Genomic DNA, 22,358 nt, shown 5'->3' with positions numbered 1-22,358 from the left:
AATATATGATGTATAGGAATAAGGAATAAAGAAATGAAAGGGATTCATTTAAAAGAATCAGATACGATAAATATGGAAGTAAGAGAACAATTTTGATATAGAAATAAGACAGTGTGCAAGGTGATGTGAAAATATTGTTTGACTCCTTAAAGTATATGTTTAATCACATGAAGAAGATCTAAAGTTGTGTTTTGGTCAAATGATGACGAAATACAAGTTTGGTATGGTTATGAGGTAATTAGAGAGTTATGAAGAAATAGATGGATTTATGATATAGAGTAATGAGATGGATGTACTGTCAACGTGATGATGACATTATATGGAATTTTAGAAAGTCAAAGGAAAAATGTATAATCGAATGAGAGAAAAGACAACAATGGATTGGTATTACTAGTTATTTTATATGATAAGCAACAAAGGGAATGTATAAACGAAAAAGATAGTTGGAAACTTAAGGATGAAAAGTAAGTTTCTTATGATGACAAGAAAGAATAAGTCAGGGAAGCAACATAAGAACATTAGAAGATATGTTCTTACTAAGATGTTCAGTGAAAATTCGAGGGCGAATTTTCTTATAAGGAGGGGAGATTTGTAACATCCCCAAAAGTCGGATCAGTGACTAAAATATAAATTTTGGAAACTGTGAGCTTAATTTTGAAATAAGTTAAAAGTGTGATTTAAGTAAAGAATTTTGATGATGGATTGAATAGCATAGATGAATAATTAAAGGGCAATTTCGTCTTTTCAGCTTAAAGGATATTTTGTATTTCCTTTAAATACAGTGATATACGTGGGTTTTGGGAGAGTTCTGGAAGCCTTCTTCTTGCTTTCTTCTTCTTCTTCTCGTAGCTCCAGCTTAAAGGTAAGTTTGATTTTTAACTGTTAATTTCTGGAATTTATAAGTTGGTTTTGAATCTTTGGGGGTTATATAAGCTTAAGGAAAGCTTATATAAACTTAAAACATCAAGAAGAGAGAATTAGAAAGGAATTTCTATTAAAAGATTAGAAATGAAATTTTGATATAGAAAGGTTTTTGAAATTCTAAGGATGAATTTGACTTGTCATCAATCTAATTAAGAAGTATAAGTGTTAGAATTAGATTTAGAACACATTGAAATTTGGTATGATTTTTTGATCTTGTATGGAATATAGGATTTGAGGTTTAAGATGAAATAAATGAATATAGATGATTTAAGTATGTGTACTAGATTAATGAAAAGGGGATGATATATGAAGTGTTTGAGAGGAAATGAAGTAATTTTCGGGTTGAAAATATGATTTCTGGGCAAGGGGAATCGATACCCATTCAATGGTAACCGATACCCTTCAAACGACAAAATTTCCAGAATGTCATGAGGGAATCGATACCCCCTCAGTAGGGAACCGATTCCCCCTAAAGGAAAATTGGGAATATGGGTTTAATAAGTTCGTTTAAGTTGCTAGTATCAAATTACAAGGTGTAGGTATCTAATAATTGCCTTAAAATGTATAATTATGTAGATTCAGAGCTTAAACGAGTTCCGGAACCATTGACAAGTAAGATCGATCAGGGAAAGATAAGAGATTGGAATTGACTAGTGAGGCCAGGTGAGTGCATATTCAATAGTATACGATGTTCGATGGGAATAAGACTTGCGATGAGTCTATTTCCTAAAGTGTTACACATGAATTCATGATTAAAGGCATGAGTGGAATATGCATGTATGTATGCTTGATTATATGATTGATCTGTTCTTTTATGTGTTGGATGATAAAGTATAAGTAATTCCATAAGAAAGGTTATGAATTATATGAGATATAAACTATGTGATCATAGTAAAATATAATTATTATTATATGATAAGTGAAATAAGCTGGATAATATTGATCTATAGGATGAAGTGAGAATAGTACACTAACTAGGAGATTTGAACATAAATGATAAGATGAACATATAAGATAAGCTAGATGGGAAAGATTCATATGTTTAAATAAAACTATAAGACATGGGTTGTATGATAGAAAATTATGAAGTTATATGAGAAGATTATAGGAGTTATATGAAATTGAATTAAGTAAACAGATTAGATTATATATAGAGAAATAATAGAAGTGAGATATGTTTATAAGTCTGCCCTAGATGAATATGAATACGAAATATAAGAGTGCTATATGATTTATATTAGGATAATCTTGAGATATATATATAGATAGATATGAAATGAAATGAAATGAGTTATATGAATACACAATTATGTGATGAAATGGTGGATTACCTGAATATGTGAACATATATATATATATATATATATGTCTAAGAGAAGGCATAAGATAAAGATATAAGCAATGTGACTATAAGTATATGTGCTCTAAGTGATATGACTTTTAAGTATTTCTATTATAATGTTACATGATATGTTATGTATGTTAAAGGAATTATGTGATGGTATAAGAATTGATATGAAATATATATGTGAAAACAAGTATATGTTATGAGACAAAACCTATGATTATAAGCTACGTGAAAGTGTTCCTATCTGTTATATGAAGTATATGATCATATGTGAACAAGATGATGAGTATGTGTACATGAATAAAGGTGATTGGGTGAGAAATGATAGAAATTATATGAAAACATGACATATGTGACATGTGAATTATATGGAAATGATCTACGTGTAAGTGAACTACGTGACTATGTGATCATATGAAAAGAAGCTATGTGATAAGTGATATGTGAAAGTGAATTACAAGTTTATGTGAATATTTGAAATGAAATAAATGATAATGCCCATGTTATGTGTCATGAGAGCTAAGGGTATAGTTGGCATGCCAAGAGTCGAGGGTCTACGCGGTTCTTAGGGACATATGTATATTCTTTGGAACATGTGTGAAGTCTGGAAAGACACATACTTGATCCCTAGCATATGTATATGATTCTTAAAGAATTCTATGTGGTCCTTATGGACATTATTATATGGCACTACGGTGCAATTCTACGCGGTTCTTAGGGACATATGTATTTTCTTTGGAACATGTGTGAAGTCTGGGAAGACACATACTTGATCCATAGCATATGTATATGATTCTTAAAGAATTCTATGTGGTCCTTATGGACATTATTATATGGCACTACGGTGCAATTCTACGCGGTTCTTAGGGACATATGTATATTCTTTGGAACATGTGTGAAGTCTGGGAAGACACATACTTGATCCCTAGCATATGTATATGATTCTTAAAGAATTCTATGTGGTCCTTATGGACATCATTATATGGCACTACGGTGCAATTCTACGGGGCACTTCGGTGCATTTATACGAGCTGTGGTGACAGCATAGTGCACAACCTCTATAGACTCACATATCGATAGTTCTCACATATGTACATGGGCTAATCCAGAGATATGAACAAATATAAGTTAGTGGTATGATAAATGCTATAGAAATGATATGATGTTGTGTGTGTATAGTGTTTGATTGAAAAAGTATGTGATTATATGATAAACTGTTAATGATGAATTATGTGTATGTATGTATTTACTGCAATTAATCTGATATGATTTTATACGATATGAAAAATGCATGGAATTGCTATAACATGATAGAACAGAACATGCATGTATCAATATATGTTTTAAAGTGCATTATAAGTTGTTATGCTTCACTAAGTCTTCGACTTAGCATGTGATTGTTTCACACGTAGGTTTCGAGAAGAGTAAGGAGTGATGCGGAGCAAGACAGGTCAGTTTTCCTTACCAAAAGATCAGATCAGAAATATTTGACAAAGTATGTATTTGGTTATATATAAAGTGTTGGCATGTAATAAGTCATTAAGTACGAGCACTCTGATAAAGTCTTTATTTTGATTTAAATAAAGTTTTAAATTTCCCGGGATTTTTCTTAAGAGTCAAGGTTTGAAAAGTCAATGTGACACTTCGGACTCGTATCCGGGTCGGATACGGGTTGGGGGTGTTACAGCTCGGGTAAATATAGTGAGTCGATGGTGTCCCATACGAATTCAGGGAATTGAATTCCCTGCTAATTTGATGGAATTACTTTTTGAAGAATTTGAAGTGATACTGGGAATGGATTGATTATATCGTTATTATGCTAATGTCGACTGTAGACTGAAAAAAGTAACGTTGAGAAGTCCGGAAGAGGTAGAAATCGTGGTGTTTAGTGAAAGGTGGAATCCATTGGCAAATGTAATCTCAGTGATGACGGCAAAGAAGTTACTGTTACAAGGATGTCAAGGGTTCATTGCTAGTGTGTTAGATGTAAGAGCCAAAGACAAAGAGATTGAAGAAATTCCTATCGTGAGAGAATTCTCTGATGTATTTCCTGCAGAATTGTCAGGTTTACCTCCGAACAGAGAGGTAGAATTTCAGATTGAGATAATGCCGGGAACAACGCCCATTGCAATGACACCATACAAAATGGCTCCAAAAGAGTTGCAAGAATTAAAGATTCAATTACATGAATTACTGGACAAAGGTTTTATTAAACCAAGTGTAACACCTTGGGGAGCTCCAGTTTTGTTTGTTAAGAAGAAAGATGGATCAATGCGACTCTGTATCGACTACAGATAGCTCAATAAAGTGACTATCAAGAATAAATATCCACTTCCTCGAATCGATGACTTATTTGATCAATTAAAGGGAGTTTCAGTGTTCTCAAAAATTGATATACGTTTGGGTTATCATCAATTAAAGATTCAAGAGAAAGATGTTCCAAAGACGACGTTTAGAACAAGATATGGTCACTATGAGTTTATCGTAATGTCGTTTGGAGTTACGAATACACCAGCTATTTTCATGGATTTAATGAACATAATTTTTCAACCCTATTTGGATCAGTTCGTGGTGGTTTTCATTGATGATATTTTAATATATTCAAAGTCAGAGGAAGATCATAGTTCTCGTTTGAGGATTGTCTTGCAGAATTTATGAGACAATAAGCTTTATGCTAAATTCTCTAAATGTGAATTATGGTTGAATGAAGTGGCATTTCTTGGACATGTAATTTATGCAGAAGGAGTTCAAGTGGATCCTTAAAAGATTAAAGCTATTCTGGAGTGGGAAGTTTAAAAGAATGTGTCAGAAGTTCGAAGTTTTCTGGTGTTAGCTGGTTATTATCGAATGTTCGTTAAAAACTTTTCAATAATAACATTACCCCTAACTAAGATATTGAGAAAGGAAGTAAAATTTACTTGGACTCAAGAATGCCAATAGAGTTTTGAAAAGTTAAAGAAGATTTTGACAGAAGCTCCAGTGTTAATCCAACCTGAGTCTGGCAAGGACTTTGTAGTGTATAGTGATGTGTCTCATAATGGCTTGGGATGTGTACTAATACAAGAAAGCAAGGTGGTGGCCTATGCTTCGAGACAATTAAAACCGCATGAGAAGAATTATCCGACACACGATCTGGAGATGGCTGCAGTAGTGTTCGCTTTAAAGATCTGGCGTCACTATTTGTATGGTGAAAAGTGCTACTTGTATACGGATCACAAGAGTTTAAAGTACTTGATGACTCAGAAAGAGTTGAATTTAAGACAGAGAAGATGGGTGGAATTTCTCAAGGATTATGATGTTGTGATTGATTTCCATCCCGGAAAGGCAAATGTGATAACGGATGCCTTAAGCCGAAAGACGTTTGCAGCCTTACGAGCTATGGATGCTAAACTATCATTAGGCAGAGATGGTGCAATTTGTGTGGAATTGACTATCAAACCATCACGGTTAGATCGAATTAAAGAATTGCAAGCTAAAGATGAAAAGTGTTCAAAGAAGTTGCAGCAAATAAAGAATGGAGAGTGTACAGATTATGAGATGAAAACTGATGGGAACCTATATTATCAAGGGAGGCTAGTGATTTCAGATGTTAATGAATTAAAGAATGATTTATTAATGGAAGCTCATTGTAGTCTATTAACGATGCATCCAGGAGGAAACAAAATGTATATGGACCTCAAGAGTCGATATTGGTGGATGGGAATGAAGAAAGACATTACAGAATTCGTATCTAAGTGTTTGACTTGTCAGCAAGTTAAGGCTGAGCATAAGGTTCCGTCGGGACTGTTACAATCAATTTCAATTCCTCAATGGAAATGAGAGAATGTAACGATGGATTTTGTGATGGGGTCGCCTTTAACTCCGAACAAAAGAGATTCAATATGGGTGATTGTAGACATGTTGACTAAGTTAGCTCATTTCATTCTGATACTAGCTGATTTCTCTATGGATAAATATGGTATACATGTTTCCATAGTTTCTGATCGGGATCCTAGATTCACGTCACAATTTTGGAAGTCTTTACATGGAGCATTGGGCACACGACTGAACTTTAGCACAGCGTTTCATCCTCAGACCGATGGACAATCCGAACGAACTATCCAAATTCTGGAGGATATGCTAAGAGCTTGTGTAATTGAATTCAAAGGATCATGGGAAAGGTATTTGCCACTTACTGAATTTGCGTGCAACAATAGTTATCAGTTAAGCATCAAAATGGCTCCCTATGAAGCTCTATATGGGAGAAGATGTCGTACACCCTTGAATTGGTATGAACTTAAGGATTGAGAAGTTATTGGTCCTGAGTTGATTCAGGAAATGGAAGAGAAAGTTCAAGTAATTTAGAATAATCTGAAAGCTTCATCTGATAGACAGAAATCATATGCTGATTTAAAAAGAAAAGAAATTGAGTTTCAAATCGGAGATAAAGTGTTCTTGAAAGTGTCCCCGTGGAAGAAAGTATTGAGATTTGGACGTAAAGAAAAATTGAGTCCTCGGTTTATTGGACCATATGAAATCGTTAAGAGAGTGGGATCAGTGCATATCAATTAGCTTTGCCACATGATATGGAGAAAATTCACAATGTTTTCCATGTTTCAATGCTTCGTAAGTATCGATCTAATCCCTCCCATATTATATCACCAGAAGAAATAGAAGTGCAATCGGATTTGACATATAAGGAAGAACCGGTCCGAATTTTAGCCCATGAAGTTAAACAATTAAGGAACAAGACTATTCCATTAGTCAAAGTGTTGTGGAGAAATCACAAGGTCGAAGAAGCAATGTGGGAACGTGAAGAGGACATGAAGATTCAATATCCCCATATCTTTGTACAATAAAAATTCGAGGACGAATTTTCTTAAGGGGGTGAGATTTGTAACAACCCAAACTACGGGTTAGTGACTTTATTATAAAGTTTTAGAATTTGTTGATTTAAATAGGAATATTTCAGTTGGATAAAGTTATGAATATGAAAGAATTAAAAGGATAGTATGGTAATTTAGCCTAAAAGATATTGTCATCTCTCTATTTAGAGAGATACACGTGGAAGAGGAGATAATTCTCCAGAGTTATCTTCTCTTCTTTGTTCTTCATACGTGAGTCTTGAAGCATGAGGTGAGTTTTCTGATTTTTTGGTTATTTGTTAAATTAAAAGTTAGGTTTTGATCATTAGAAGATAACTAAGCTTAAGGAAAGCTTAAGTTGTCTTATAATCAAAAGATGAAGAAGTTATAAGAAATTAAAGAAAACAAGTTTTTATATGAAATTATGGAAAATAGTTGATAAGTTGAATTTGAAGTTAAATTTTACTTGTCATCATGATAATTAAGGAATATGAAGTGTTAGAATTGTATTTAGAACATATTGAAATTTGAGTATGATTCTTGAATTATATGAATGATAGGATTTTGAGGTTAAAGATGATTTTAATGGATATAAGTTGGTTTAAGTAATGGTAGTTTGATTTAATGATATGATAGGAGTTTAAAATAGAAGAATTGAGTGAAAAATTGATGATTTTCGGGCTTAAAATACAATTTCTGGGCAGAGAGAACCGATACCCTATGATGGGGTATCGATACCCCCTCTTGAACAAAAAATTCCAGTATGTTCAGGGGGTATCGATTCCCCCCTAAATGAAAAATAGAATTTGGTTCTTTAATTTGGTTTAAGTTGTTAACATCAAGTTTAAGGTTTAGGCTTCTGGTAGTTGTTTTGAAATGTGATATTTATGTAGATATTGAGTCTAAACAAGTTCCGGAATAATCAAAGGATTAGGATCGAATCAAAGCAAATAAGGCTAATGTGAGTGCAATTTTAATTGTACTTATATTATTGAACGAACATTGGCTTGCGATGAGCTAGTGATGGAGTTACTATGGTAAGAAGTGACTCCTAAAATGTTGTTTGATTTGTGATTCTTATATGTGCATGAATACATAAAATGGGTATAGGTTATTATATATGATATATGATATGATATACATGATTATATGCATATGTGATATATGTTATGAGACATAATCAATGTGAAATGAGATAAGCTATGTGATATGATATGAAATACATGATTACACATACATGTGGTATGTGACAGAAAAGAAAGAAAAAGTGATGAGAAATGTATTCATCGTAAATGCCCATAGTATATGATACGAGAGTTATAGGTATAGTTGGCATGCCAAGAGTCGAGGGTATTGTAGTCCTTCGGGGACGTAGTGGTCCTACGGGACATATATAGCAGTCCTTCGGGACGAATACTGAACAAATGTTCGGTGCCCATGAGGGAATTTATACGAGGTGTGGTGACATCATTAGTGCACAACCTCAATGTACTCACATACCTTTCTTCTCAACAACAATATACATGGGCAATTGAAATATAAATTAAAGTGAAAGTGATGCAAAAAAGTAAGTTTCATGTGTACATGACTTGGTTATATATGTCATATGAAATATATACATGCATATTGAAATATCATGATCAAATAGTAAGAATGCATATTCATGAATCTACTGTTAGGGGGTGTTTGGTTCAAGGAATGTGGGATTCCCATGGGTTGAGAATCCCACATTCCCATATTTAGTTGGCCGGAAATCTCATTCCCGGTAATGTTTTATTACCAATAGTAGATTTTTTTGGGTATATTACCGGGAATGTCATTACCTCCCTTCCCTTAGGTATTGTAACATTACCGGCGTTTTGGACTAAAATGCCCTTAAATTTTTATTTTTTTTTCAAAAATATCATTCTTCTGTCATTGAATAATAAAAATTCTACGAATGTTAAATTACAAATTTATCCTTAAATTATTTTAGATTTACAAAAAACAGTCTATAATTAAAATTTTATATGAAGTTCAGGGGTTAAATTTTTTTACCCTTTCATTAAACCTTTTTTATATTTTTAATTTTGTAAAAAAAATTATATAAATATTATGAATTTAATTTTTTAAAGAAAATATATAAATATTTTACAATTTGTAATATTATACAAAATATATAATAAGGACAATTTGGTCAAATATTTTATCCCTTTAACCAAACACGGTAATCTTATATTCCTGCTAAACCAACCGAACACAAAATACAACATTCCAGTAATCCTATTCTCACTGGTAATCTTACATTCCGTGAACCAAATGCACCCTTACATGTTTATTTATTGCCTCACTAAGTCTTTGACTTAGCGTGTAAGTGATTTACACGTAAGTACCAAGAAACGAGAAGAGCAAGAATAGAAGTAGCAAGGACAATATTATTACTAGAAGATCAGATCAGAAGTAATCGACAAAGTAGGTATTTTGTTGTGTATAGAGTGTTGGCATGTAATAAGTCGTTAATTATGATCACTTTGATCGAGTTTGTATTTTGTGGTATCTTTTATGTAAATTAACCTATTTTGTTTTAAACAAAGTTTTAAATTCCCGGGATTTTTCTTTAAGAGTCAAAGTTTGAAAAGTCAAAGTGACACCTCGGACTCGTATTCGAGTCGGATACGAGTTGGGTGTTACAAGTAGTCTTAAGGTTACTATAATAAAATGATGGTTCCTTGTCCTGGTTTTCCATGGAGGTTTTAGGGTGGTGGAAATAAGGACAAACAGCCTGTTACTGATAAAACAAGTGGAAACGTAGGGAAGAGAGAAGGGTCATTGATAAAGAATTTGATATAGTGCTGGTTCCACCGGATGTTGACGTTCATTTGTGTGGGTATGAGTCGGATGGTCGAAAATGGTCCATTGGTTGGGAGGAAACCCACGGCGCCGGCTTTCGTGGTGATGAAGACGATGGTTTTGTTGTGCTGATTCCCTGTTATAAACTTGGTTGCAAGGAGATTGTAAATGGTCTCAATCACCAGTTTTTGAGCGCAATCAAGAACCTCCCTAATGGGTACTGATCTCTTTGTAACACGTACAGCTTATCCCCTTTTGATATTTATTTTGATCCACTCTTGTTAACTGGTCCTTATTTTTAAGGTACTGAATTTTAGATTAAAATGTCCTTTTTTTAAGTACTGATTCTTCCATGCCTCCTTTGATGGAGTATTTCACATTATTCATGAACAATTTTTACTTTATATCTCAAATTTATTTATATCTTGGTTGATAACTCTTAAAAGATACTTTATAAACAATAAAAGGAACAATTGTGTTCAATATAAAGATAGACATGAACGATAGATTAAATATAAACTTTTGTATAATTAAATTATTTTTGCTAGGTTTTAAAGTTTTGAGATATATATCGATTACTGATGTATTAAAGCAAATTACCACTTATTAGATAATGAGTACAATTTTATCTAATTTTTTTTTATAGGAGTTGTTAATTTTATTAAAAATATTCAAATTACAATAAAGGTTTACAACTCTATTGTAAATTAAATATATAATAAGAATATTTTTCTAATCACAAGAAAACTAATCACAAGAAAACTAATCACTTAAGATCACACAATGACCATACAAGAAAAAAAGTTAAAAAATCTACCAAATAGACTCGAATAAGAGATAAATACGAATAGATCTAACTGCATCAGCAAACGAACCATAAAAGAGAATAAAGTTATTGAAAGACCATTGACATATAGCAAATTAGAATCGAACGATGTAAAAAGCTATTAATGAACGCAAATTGTATATCCGAATTAAATCTTAGGGTCCAAAGTATGGAAGATCATCATATAACAAATAAGTGTCATCTTGATCAGTCATGGTGATGTCAAATTCATTCTTGCAAAAAATTAAAAGAAAACAACGGTCAAACAAAAAAAAATGTCATATAATTAGAGAAAAACGTGATATACAAACAGATAAATACGTACTAAAAAGATAAAATTATTAAGAATAAAAAATAAAAAAAGATACGTTATAATAAAATAAAAAAATAAAAAATTTCAATGATTAATAATCAGTTTTAAGACTGATGTCGTCAACGATTATAAATACAAAAAATAGAAGAAAGTAAGAAAAAACCTTAATTGTTTTTATCCAAATTTTTTATTTATTAAAAACTAAGAAAGTAACATATTTTTATTTATTTTCTTTGGATTTTATGTCTGAAAAAACCATTTATTCTGGATATTTATTGAAAGGAAAGAAACAGAAATAAAAGGACAAAGACGGGACTGGATTCAGAGGGCTTGATTCTCATTTCGCCATTACAGTGGCAGCTTCGTAATTTCATACACACTTCTACTGATAGCAACTGGTCAGCGGCCATGAGGAAGAAAGAAAACGAAAAAGAAGATAAATTATCTCACTTTTCAAATCAACATGTCCTACTTTCCAAGTCACTCACTCAATAAAAACAAATCAAACCAAATATTTTCCTCTGAAATTTCTCACCTTTTCCTTCACCGATCTACCTTTACTTAGTTCCTACATTTCCTCCGGGTTGTTGGTTTTTTAAATAGTTCCTTTAGTTTTTTTTTATTTGTCATTCGCTTTCTAGGAAAACAATTGGTATCCATTTGAGAAGAAGCTGAAATGGGAAAAAAGTCCAACGCAGATTCACTAGAAAAGTCGGAGACTTCAAATGGAAGAGGCGGCAACCTCGGTTCAATGTTGCCAAAGATTGAACCTTTTGTGCCTAAAAGAGATCAAAACCATAACCCAAGAGAGTTAAGATCTTGGGCTAAAAGAACCGGTTTTGTGTCTCACTTATCTGGAGAAACTGGCACCGCTAGTTCTACTGAAAGATTCGACAGTTCCACTGGGTCTAATGTTGAAAGGGGTGGCCGTAATCATAGAGCAAGTGGGACATCTCCAAAATCGAGATTGACCCGATTTTGGGCCGGACAAGACTCGATATAGGGACTGAAATCGAAATGGATTCTGGGTTCGGGTCGGGATCCAGACAAGGAAGGAGGACAGTTGCAGATGAGAATGGGAATAATGGTCTGGGAGAGAAAGTGGAGGAAAGGAAAACTGGGGTAAATGGGAATGGGAATGGAGTTGCAAGTGTTACGCCAGTAGTTGAAGAGAAGAATGAGGGAGGAAAGGGTGAAAGGGATGTGGAAAATGGGATGTTTGCAGGAGCTGAAGAGCAGGGCCATGAAGAGTGGAATGGTAATCATCCCGGGTTGAAGGTCGGGTTGAGAGATAATCCGGGTTTTGGTTAGTTTCCTTTATTCCACCTTTTGTTTAGTTTGTGCTTGCTTTTATTTATTTTTTGTTTATGTGCATTGTTGATGAAGAGTTGAATACTGTGCTCTTAGCTAGTGTCGAATTTAACTGTTATCTACTTTAGATTTCTTGCCATGTAGATGTTATGTTACTAAATGAAATCACAGTATTTGAGTTTTTCAATAGCTAGAAGCTGGAGTTCATATGGTGATTATGTATCTTGTAGTTTGGCTTTGTGTGTATTTTAAAGAACATAGAAAAGGGTACTCAGTGTGAAACAACTATTAAAAATGGTATCTCAAGTGAGAATTTGTAGAAAAAAATTGCTAAAGTTTTTCTACTTTTGTAGGAAACTTCTCATACAGATGGAGAGTTTGGATTTTTCTAGGCTTCATGTTCTAACTTTGATAGTTTTGCTATATATATATTTGGTTTAGTTTATGCTTATCATCTGTGAGAAGCATGAAAGATGACTTATCAATGCATGTTCAGCTTCGAATATTGGCAAACATTTATATGAAATTTCCAATTCAAACATGGTTCGTATTTTATCATGGATATATTTGAGGCTTTAACCAAAGGGAAGGACATAAATCATTAAACTTTAAATAGTTACTAATTACTGAAAAACGGATATCATGAATTGTTTTCCATGGTTACAGTGTAATTGAATCTTTTAGTTGCCACTGAATCCTATTGATTCTCATCTGATTATCTTTATTTACAGGAGCACTGATATATTACGGCCTGCAGCACTTTTTATCATTGGCGGGCTCACTTATATTTATTCCATCAGTTATGGTACCACCCATGGGCGGAACAGATGTAAGCGTCTTTTTCCCAGAGAAGTATTGATTACTTGACATCTAAGAGACTTGGAGTAAGAAATGCAGTGATATTTCTGATTTGCGATGCAGAAAGATACTGCCATTGTGATTTCTACAATGCTGCTAGTTTCTGGCATTAGTACAATTCTGCACTCCTACTTTGGTACCCGGCTTCCATTAGTTCAAGGGAGTTCTTTCATCTATCTGGCACCAGCACTAGTTATCATCAATGCTCGGGATTATAGAAACCTCTCTGAACATGTAAGTTATGCAAAAGAAAATGAGTGTTGAATCTTCTATTATTTCCTTTGCATTCTTATTTATAAAGTTTTATCTTTGCTGTAAATGGCTTTGATGCTCTAATGTTTGATCAATTTAATGAATACGATCTCCTTATTTTCATCAAAAGTTTGCTTCCAATTTTAATTCGTAAGAAGAATTGAGTGCATCTTTAATTCATGGCTTACAAACTTAAACTAGTGTTTCATACAATAACATCCATTCTAGTTTCCAGTAACACTTTTTTAAATACTGTAGAAATTCAGGCACATAATGAGAGAGTTGCAAGGAGCTATAATTGTCGGTTCGGTCTTCCAAAGTATCTTGGGATTCAGTGGTTTGATGTCTCTTTTACTGAGGTAATTCTATCAGAAGTACTGTTCATAGATATAATTTCTGAGATTTTTTTTAATTTTATATTCTTATCTTGAAATTTTCATTTACGCTCAATGTGCAATTTTGTGCTAAAATAGAAGGAATTTAATCGTTCATAAGCTTCTTACCATCAAATGTTTCTACAATTTTATTAGACCAGGCAAGATATTGGTTCTTAAAAATGATCATTATCATGAGAAACACGTGCACGCACTACATTTAGTATATTAATGTAAGTTGGAATCATCTATATTTAGTATATTAATATAAGTTGGAATCATCTATATTTAGTATATTAATATAAGTTGGAATCATCTATGGAGTTGACTGTGTTTTTGTTTTGTAGATTGATTAACCCAGTTGTGGTTGCACCAACTGTTGCCGCTGTGGGTTTAACATTCTTCAGTTACGGTTTTCCTCAAGCTGGTAGTTGTGTAGAAGTCAGTGTTCCATTGATATTGTTGGTTCTTATATGTACCCTTGTGAGTAATTTCTTGAGCAAAGTTGAATACTTTGTAGCTACCAAGCACGTAAATACAGTCAATACTTCGATTTTTATTATACCTTTTTAGGATGTCTACTTTTTTTTTTCTAGTATCTTCGAGGAGTATGCATTTTTGGGCATCGATTTTTCAGAATATATGCAGTACGTACTCTCACCTTTCCATCTTGTTTTTTCTTTCTAAAACTTTATTTCAAATTTCTTTTTAAAAAGTCACCTCTCTTCTTTATTGAATTCTAGATTTTGGTTTGTCTAGGTAAATGATAGATTCTTTGTTTTTGGTAGAGATATTGTTAATTGATCATCGTGTCATTGTTCAATCACTGCAGGTTCCTCTGAGTGTTGTGCTTACATGGATATATGCATTCTTTCTGACAGCCGAAGGAGCTTATGATTACAAAGATTGCAGCCCTGATATTCCAAGTTCAAACATTTTCCTTGATGAGTGTAAGAAACATGCATATACCATGAAGCATTGCAGAGCTGATGTTTCGAATGCATGGAGAGCTGCTGCTTGGGTCAGAATTCCGTACCCTTTACAGTGGGGTCTCCCTATCTTCCATGTCCGGACGTCTTTGATCATGATCATTGTGTCACTTGTTGCATCAGTGGATTCGGTCAGTAGTCTATAATGTTCCAAAATATCGGTATCAAATGTATGGTGTGATGGAAATATTTGATTTTGGAAAAAAATTACCCTCTAGAATTTTCTTGCATGGTTCTAGTTATGAAATGCTAAATAGTCGTATATAGATTCTGTAGAACAAGTAAAAACAAGAAAAAAGAAGCAGCAAAACTGATTTTTCGAAGATGAATGTGTTTTAACCCTTAATATCTATTACTGAACAGGAAGATAATGGTAATGGCCCTAACATTTCTGCTTGTGATACAATGACCATGCAGGTCGGAACATATCACTCTTCTTCTTTGCTAGTCAGTTCTAAGCCTCCAACTCCTGGAGTAGTGAGCAGAGGCATTGCCTTGGAAGGTTTCTGTAGCCTGCTGGCTGGACTTTGGGGTTCAGGTACCGGCTCAACAACTTTGACAGAAAATACACATACAATTAATATAACAAAGATGGCCAGCCGAAGAGCTGTGGTATTTGGAGCACTTTTCTTGATCCTCTTCTCATTTGTAGGTAAAGTCAAAATCAATTTTGGCTGGAAAAAGCTTCTCGATGCATGGTGGATAGATGATACAATGTTCTTCCAGGGATATGATTTGATATGCCTGCTCGATAATTTATCTAGTTTATCATACATGTATGAGGTCAATACTATGTTGACTACTTGGCTTGTATGTGACAGGAAAAGTTGGTGCAATTCTTGCTTCTATACCACTGTCCTTGGCTGCTGCGATTTTGTGCTTCATGTGGGCCCTTGTTGTGGCCGTAGGCCTCTCAACCTTGCAATACACTCAAACAGCAAGTTTTAGGAACATAACGATAGTCGGGGCGTCTTTGTTTCTCGGTTTGTCCATTCCTGCTTATTTCCAACAGTACCAAACCATGTCGAGTTTGATGCTGCCAAGTTATTTTGTTCCGTATTCAGCTGCATCTGATGGACCAGTCCATACCGCCATTGAACAAGTAAGTTCAAGATTCTGAATCTTGCTGATACAAAGATGTATACACGCTTATCCTCTATTTCACACTTGTTTCGTGATGTATGTGTCAGCTTGATTTTGCTGTAAATTCACTCATGTCCATGAGCATGGTGGTTACATTCTTGGTAGCATTTGTACTCGACAACACTGTCCCAGGCACCCGGCAAGAACGAGGAGTGTACATTTGGTCACGTCCTGAAGATGTTGCGACCGATCCATTCTTGCAATCAGATTACACTCTGCCTGGAAAATGTGCCTCACTTTGTTGTTGTTCAAGAAGTTTGCGCACGTAATATTCGGCAGGAGGCAGCTCGTGCTTCAACTAGAAGTTCCATTACGGTTGGGGGAAAAATGTAAGTTTCTCTATATGCGCATAACTATCTTGAAGATGGTTTGGATCAGTGAGTGGGCTAGAAATACATGATGATTCTTTTGCAACACGAAATTCGTAAAGTAGAATGACCTTTGTGACTGATGTTCCTGTATGTATTTTCCATTTGATAATCAGTTCATCATTTGTTTGTTTTCAACTCGATTGCTTGGTAGTCAAAACATCAATAAGGAATATGAAGAAATCCAAATACGGAAGCCACAACTTGAGATAGGTGGAGGGGTATCCCAAGTCGAAACTTGAATTCGAGATTTGCTGGATATGGTTGAGTGACTGAACTAATTGAAGTAAGCTTCGGGCATTGGATATCAAAGCTATAGCTGTTATATGTTGATTGCAACTTCGATCAGCCCGTCCTAGATCAATAAAGTCTCGACATATTCTGAAAACAGATTTGCTAAAAAAAATAAAAGTTTTTTGGGTATCATCGTACAATAACTATAAAAATAACTTTCTATGTCACTCGAAAGGGAATGATCATCGTTTTCACTTGAAGAATTTTTCCATTTTAATAGATTTAATTAGTTTTAATAAGATTTATTTCAAATGGGGGTGTAGCTCATATGGTAGAGCGCTCGCTTCGCATGCGAGAGGCACGGGGTTCGATTCCCCGCACCTCCAACTTTTTTATAAGTTTGTTGTCTGCTTGCCCCAACGTTTTCCTTCTTCTTTTTATTTATTTTTATTTTGGTTTTTTATATTGAGGAAAAAATGTAAATGTAATAATAAAAATTAGTGTCAGTGAGCAACTAACACTATAATTTTGATAATTTTTAATTATTTTATAAATTTTAAAAGTTATTGAAGCAAAATCATCCTTCTACAGTATATTGGTACATTTTATCCATAATTAAAAAATTACCAAGATGTATTACTAAAATGTATTGTTTTATAATGTTTTTAGTAAATACATCATGCAGAGTAAATTTACCCATTGATTTTTTTAATTATTTTGAAGTTATCGAACCAAAATCATCATTCTACAGCTTTCTAAAATGCCATGATTCAATTGATATGTGGTGTAATTTTACCCTATTTTTTAACGTGAACTTCATATATACATAATTTTCAATAAAACAACAGTTTTTTTAACATAATATCAACTTTCCTTTTTTTGACACTAACTTGTCTAATATCAACTTATATAGAGTAAGGGCTCGTCGACATTTAGCAACTCAAGCAAATTGTGGTATTTGTGGAACCGTCGTTGAGTCGATGGAACATTTATTATGAGTGCTCATCGACGTGTTCTAGTCGGCGGATCGATCCTCGAACGAATTTTTAACGTACTTGGGAGCCCATTGATAATGTAGGTCATGTAGATATTCTCAAAACATCCCTTATCTATAAACCTACGTCCGCTTTATACAATTAGATACAAAGTTATCTGTTTTCAAAGGTGGAATTAAAATGGTTGATCTTTTAGCTCCTCATCGTTGTGGAGGAAAAATGGGAGTATGGGGGGAGGGGGAGTTGGGCTGGGTAAGTAAAACAATACCTATGTATTGATGAACAACATTGCAAAAACTAGATAATAGGCAGAGTTTGATAAAGCAGGAGAAAATTTCAGAATTTATGGAGATGGGATTGGATTAAAATAAAATTAGAAAACCCTGAATACTTTAAAAAAATGGATGTCCCTTGTTCCCATATGTAATGGGGTAAGGGGGAGGTAAGATAGTAGGCTGCCCTCGACACCAGGTTAAGAACAGCTTCCGTAGAAGACATCCGAATTATGAAATGCCCTCTGTGCTAAACATATAATTAAATATCAAGAGAGTTATTTTAGGATTTATGGTTATTTTTTTTATAACAATCTATATTATTTTATAATTATATGATTACAAACATGACATAAATAACTACAAAGAATATGTAATTATATTTTTTATATAATAAGATAGCGATATCGAAACAGAACCTAAATATATAATATATTTACAATTCAATTAAATAATAGGAAGCTGAAAAGCTGAAGAAAAACTCACGTCAAGGAATTCATCAACAAACGCCATGCAAGGCCACTCTATTTGTTCCGATTCCGCAACACTTCGAATTTTTATTTTTTTCTGCTCAAATTTTCTTATCTAAAATTAGTGTCGGACATACATGTTCGTCGTCCGACACTAACACTCGAAAGTTACGTTGGTATTAATTATTCCAAAACCAGCTGCATGTGACGATTTAAGTCATTTATATAGTTGTTGCAATTGTAATCTTTCAAGTCACAGCCGTCTACAATCACCGCTTTCCTTCCACAAGATATTTGGTGAAGCTCTACAGGACCGTCTTCATCTTCGTTCTTAAGCAACCGTACAACCTGCAAAATCACCAAAGAATCCGCGGATTCCGACTTGAATTTTCCTGGAAAAATGGAATTCTTTTTCAGATTTGTAGTTTTTCATACCTTTGTCATGGTTGGACGCATGTTGGCTAAGTGACTAATGCACATTGAAGCTGCTACCATTGCTCGGTGCATTTCGGTTGGATCAAAATTGTCTTCGAGTCGAGGATCGATCAATTCCTTCGCTTGATTCGATTCCAGATACGGTCTTGCCTGTAAAAAATTGCAGAAAAGTATTAAGTTCATATGTTTCTGCAGTCTATTAAATGGATGGTTTTGGAGTTGTGTTACCCATATCGCAAGACTTTTTTGGGATGAATCGACTGCACGACGACCTGTTACTATCTCCAGCAAAAGAACTCCGAATGCGAAAACATCGGTCTTTTCATCGACGATCCCGTGCATAAAGTACTCCGGAGCTAAATAACTGCAGGCAACATTGTTATTAGTTCATATAAAATGAATAGATGCTAATGACAAAATAACCAAATGAGGAGAAAAACTCGTAGTTCTAACCCGAATGTTCCTTCAATGTGATGAACAACATGGTTATGCCATTGTTCCGGAAGCCATTTTGCAAGACCGAAATCTGAAATCTGCAAAATTAGAAGAATTCAGACTCTTGTTCTTGTTCAATAAAATCGATAACATTTTCGGTGCACGAAATCAAAGTACCTGAGCTTCATAATCTTCGGTGAGCAATATGTTCGAAGCCGTGATATCTCGATGTATAATCCGCTTACGGCAGTCGTGATGGAGATATTTCAATCCCTCTGCTATACCAACAGCAACCTTAAACCTTGTTTTCCAATCTAAACACACACTACCTGCATCGAATAACAGTTTCCGATTAAAATCGAGTCCGATTAACATAGGAGATGAAAGTATGTTTACTGAAACTAAATCAGACCAATTGAAGCAACAGAGGAAATTGGGATTAGTACCAAAAAGCATGGCAGTAAGGTTGCCATAAGGGGAAAACTCAAGGACTAAATGTAAGCCTCCATCGATGCCGAAACCGATCAAGTGAGCCGCATTCGGGTGATTGATGTGAGCAATAATCCCAAGTTCTGTCAAGAAATCACCAGCTTGATCCTCTTCTTCTTTATCAATACTTACTATCTTCTTCACCGCAACGATTCGACCATCGGGTAAGTGCCTTTTGTATACTTCTGCATGGCCTCCTATTCCGAGCAAATTCTCTACAAAAATTGTTATATGCATACTCAAAGCTCGTTAATCTAGTTAAAAATGAGTTCGAAATCTTAAAAAGGGATGTAATTGCATACCAGGATTGAAATTATCAGTAGCATCAACAAGCTCCGAGTAAGAAAAGCTCCTCCATGAAGGTTTCTCACGTGTGCTTTCAAGCAGGTCTTCTTCTTCTTCCTCATAACGTTTTGTAGATTTTGTCAGTAAAGGAATCACAGAGAAACTGTTGGCTGATTTCCTCTTAATTGATTCAAATATCCTCCTCCATTGAAAACTATAAGAATCTGCCAATTTCTGAAAAACAGGTTTTTGGGTATCTGGGATATCATTTTCACCGCCGTCGCTGATGGTGGTGGTGGTGGTGGAGGAGGAGCTACTGTCGGAGTCTGATTCCAGTTCAGAATTCTCCAACACACCTCTTGGTGATGGTTGTTTATTTGATTCAATTTCTGGGTTTTTTTCTTCTACGTCTTTAACTTCCTCTGCATCAACCAAAATCAGAAAGTAATCATTTCCCCATCATTATCCCCCCCAAAAAAAATTAAACCCAGAAAGTAAAAAACTTACCTGGAATGCCTTCCATTTCCACGTCCATTATTATCCAAGACTTGTCAAAAACCCAAAAAGAAAAGGTATTATTTTATTATTATTTTCGATGCAAATTCCTATTCAAGATGTGAATTTGAAAAGTTTCATGGATAAAATAAGCATTCATGTCCCCAAAAAGAAATCAACTTTAAAAGTTGCATGTTTTGGGAGAAAAGGAAGGAGGATTTCCCAATGATTCCAGCCAAAAGGGAGGATTGGATTCTAACCAAAAGAATTTTAGATGCAAAATGATTTTAAAAGAAAATTAGTTTAAATTTGGAAATTGGTTATCCATTTAACAACATCTAAACACAGCTAAATTCAATCCAATACGTTTGGATTTTTCCCTATATTTATACAGTTAATTCAACCCGATTCTTTTAAAGAATAAAAGTAGGTTATTTAAGTAAAACACAAGCATATGCCCTTTTTTTTCTTCCTTGTGAAATCCTGACCGTTGGTTTTGGCGCTCGTCGTGTTGAAAACAAGGGAAAGCGAGCAACAGTTGGTCATTCGTAAAGGGATAATGGCAGGTTTGGCCCCTGAACTTTATCAAATCACCAAGTTTCGCATTTCTATTTCTAAAATATCTATTTTTGATATCTGAAGTTGCATTCTGTTTATATATTTTTATAATGTCGATAATATTTGACTAAATAAATTCAAATTGAGGGAGGGATGTTTTTATTTCATTAAAATCCAACATCATAAAAAAAAGTAAAGCATCTCATCGAGAAATATGTTCATGGACGATGCTATTAGTTAAGCATGAGGATTGTGATATTTTTGTAATAAAATAGCATTTTAGGTATTTATTAGTTTAAATATTAGTCGAATAAGACATGTTCTTCCTGATTTTTAAACTTAAATACTTAATAGGTTATTATCCTTTTTCAATATTTGATCGTATCTCCTTCCAGAATACATCCAACCCAAGTGGTGCTCCTACCAACTAACACATTTGCTTTTCTGAACACCAAAACAAACTAGAGTTGTTTAATCACCTGATCAAATCCACAAAGTGAGCAAAAAGGTGCAATAAATAATAATCACATTGCTCCAACCTTAAGTTTAGCTTACAAATAAGCCTCATTCACCAACACAATCTTCATAGAGTTGAAAATCACCACAACAACTCCATTATTGTCTCTGCGTATAACTGCCCAAGGAGAGTGAGTCAAAACACAAGGAAGCACCAAGCCAAACTATATAAAGAAGCTGAAACTTGGACTGGGAGGATAGTTTCGATGCATTTTGATTTATCAGTTTGAGATTAATTAATGCTCATAATGACTGGATATATAGATTTATTAGAATGGTTTTACCAGGCGCTCGTAGCTCAGTTGATAGAGCGTCTGTTCCCAGGTAGAAGGTTGTAGGTTCTCCACCCCTATCTGGCGCGTATTTAATTTAATCTTAGAACTCCCTTAGCTGTATCAATATTGTCCCTTAGCTGAGAGAAGGTAAATGAATTTAATTATTTTTTCAGTCAAATTTAAGGGATGAATTTTTAGATCGAGTTTTAATCATTTGGGTTTGGGAACATAAAAAGAATGTAACAGATCTATGCTCCTTTAAAAGAAAATGTTCCTTTTTCTTGGATGGAGAAAGTGTCTGAGAGTTCTTTTTTTTCTTGACAGAAGTATTCGAGGGTTATGATCAACGATCATGTGCATATACTCTCCATTTTATTTTATTTATGTCTCAACTCTCCAAGTTCAAAAATCTCGAGAGCTTGGCAATGGTGGGATGACTCATAAAAGTGACATTCGCATGTGATGGGATGATAAATTAATTGGAAATTGTTCATTTTGTTTATGATCATCCATCATTTGT

At 34.1% G+C, this 22,358-nt stretch overlaps 1 protein-coding gene, 1 non-coding gene and 1 pseudogene across 2 annotated transcripts; 2 read left to right on the top strand and 1 right to left on the bottom strand.

The window, feature by feature from the left end:
- The first annotated feature begins 11,540 nt into the window (after positions 1 to 11,540).
- On the top strand, positions 11,541 to 16,384 carry LOC120135981 (annotated as a pseudogene).
- A 542-nt stretch (positions 16,385 to 16,926) lies between these two features.
- TRNAA-CGC lies at positions 16,927 to 16,999 on the top strand. The gene has a single exon. It is a non-coding gene; the product is annotated as a tRNA-Ala (tRNA).
- Positions 17,000 to 18,453: 1,454 nt separating this feature from the next.
- On the bottom strand, positions 18,454 to 20,529 carry LOC120135860 (receptor-like cytosolic serine/threonine-protein kinase RBK1). Its single transcript, XM_039152038.1, has 8 exons — positions 20,502 to 20,529; positions 20,012 to 20,416; positions 19,667 to 19,924; positions 19,398 to 19,549; positions 19,239 to 19,318; positions 19,014 to 19,149; positions 18,786 to 18,935; positions 18,454 to 18,698 (listed from the first exon to the last, which is right to left on the bottom strand). Exons 1-8 carry the CDS (start codon positions 20,527 to 20,529, stop codon positions 18,534 to 18,536), a joined length of 1,374 nt encoding a protein of 457 aa, XP_039007969.1. The 3' UTR covers positions 18,454 to 18,533.
- Between the last annotated feature and the right edge of the window lie 1,829 nt (positions 20,530 to 22,358).

This window comes from Hibiscus syriacus, unplaced genomic scaffold (assembly GCF_006381635.1).
Source record: "Hibiscus syriacus cultivar Baekdansim isolate YM2019G1 unplaced genomic scaffold, ASM638163v2 tig00110621_pilon, whole genome shotgun sequence".
In the NCBI taxonomy this organism is placed as follows: domain Eukaryota; kingdom Viridiplantae; phylum Streptophyta; class Magnoliopsida; order Malvales; family Malvaceae; genus Hibiscus; species Hibiscus syriacus.
Note: the sequence above shows the minus strand (reverse complement) of the source record. Positions and strands in the feature narration are given on the sequence as shown.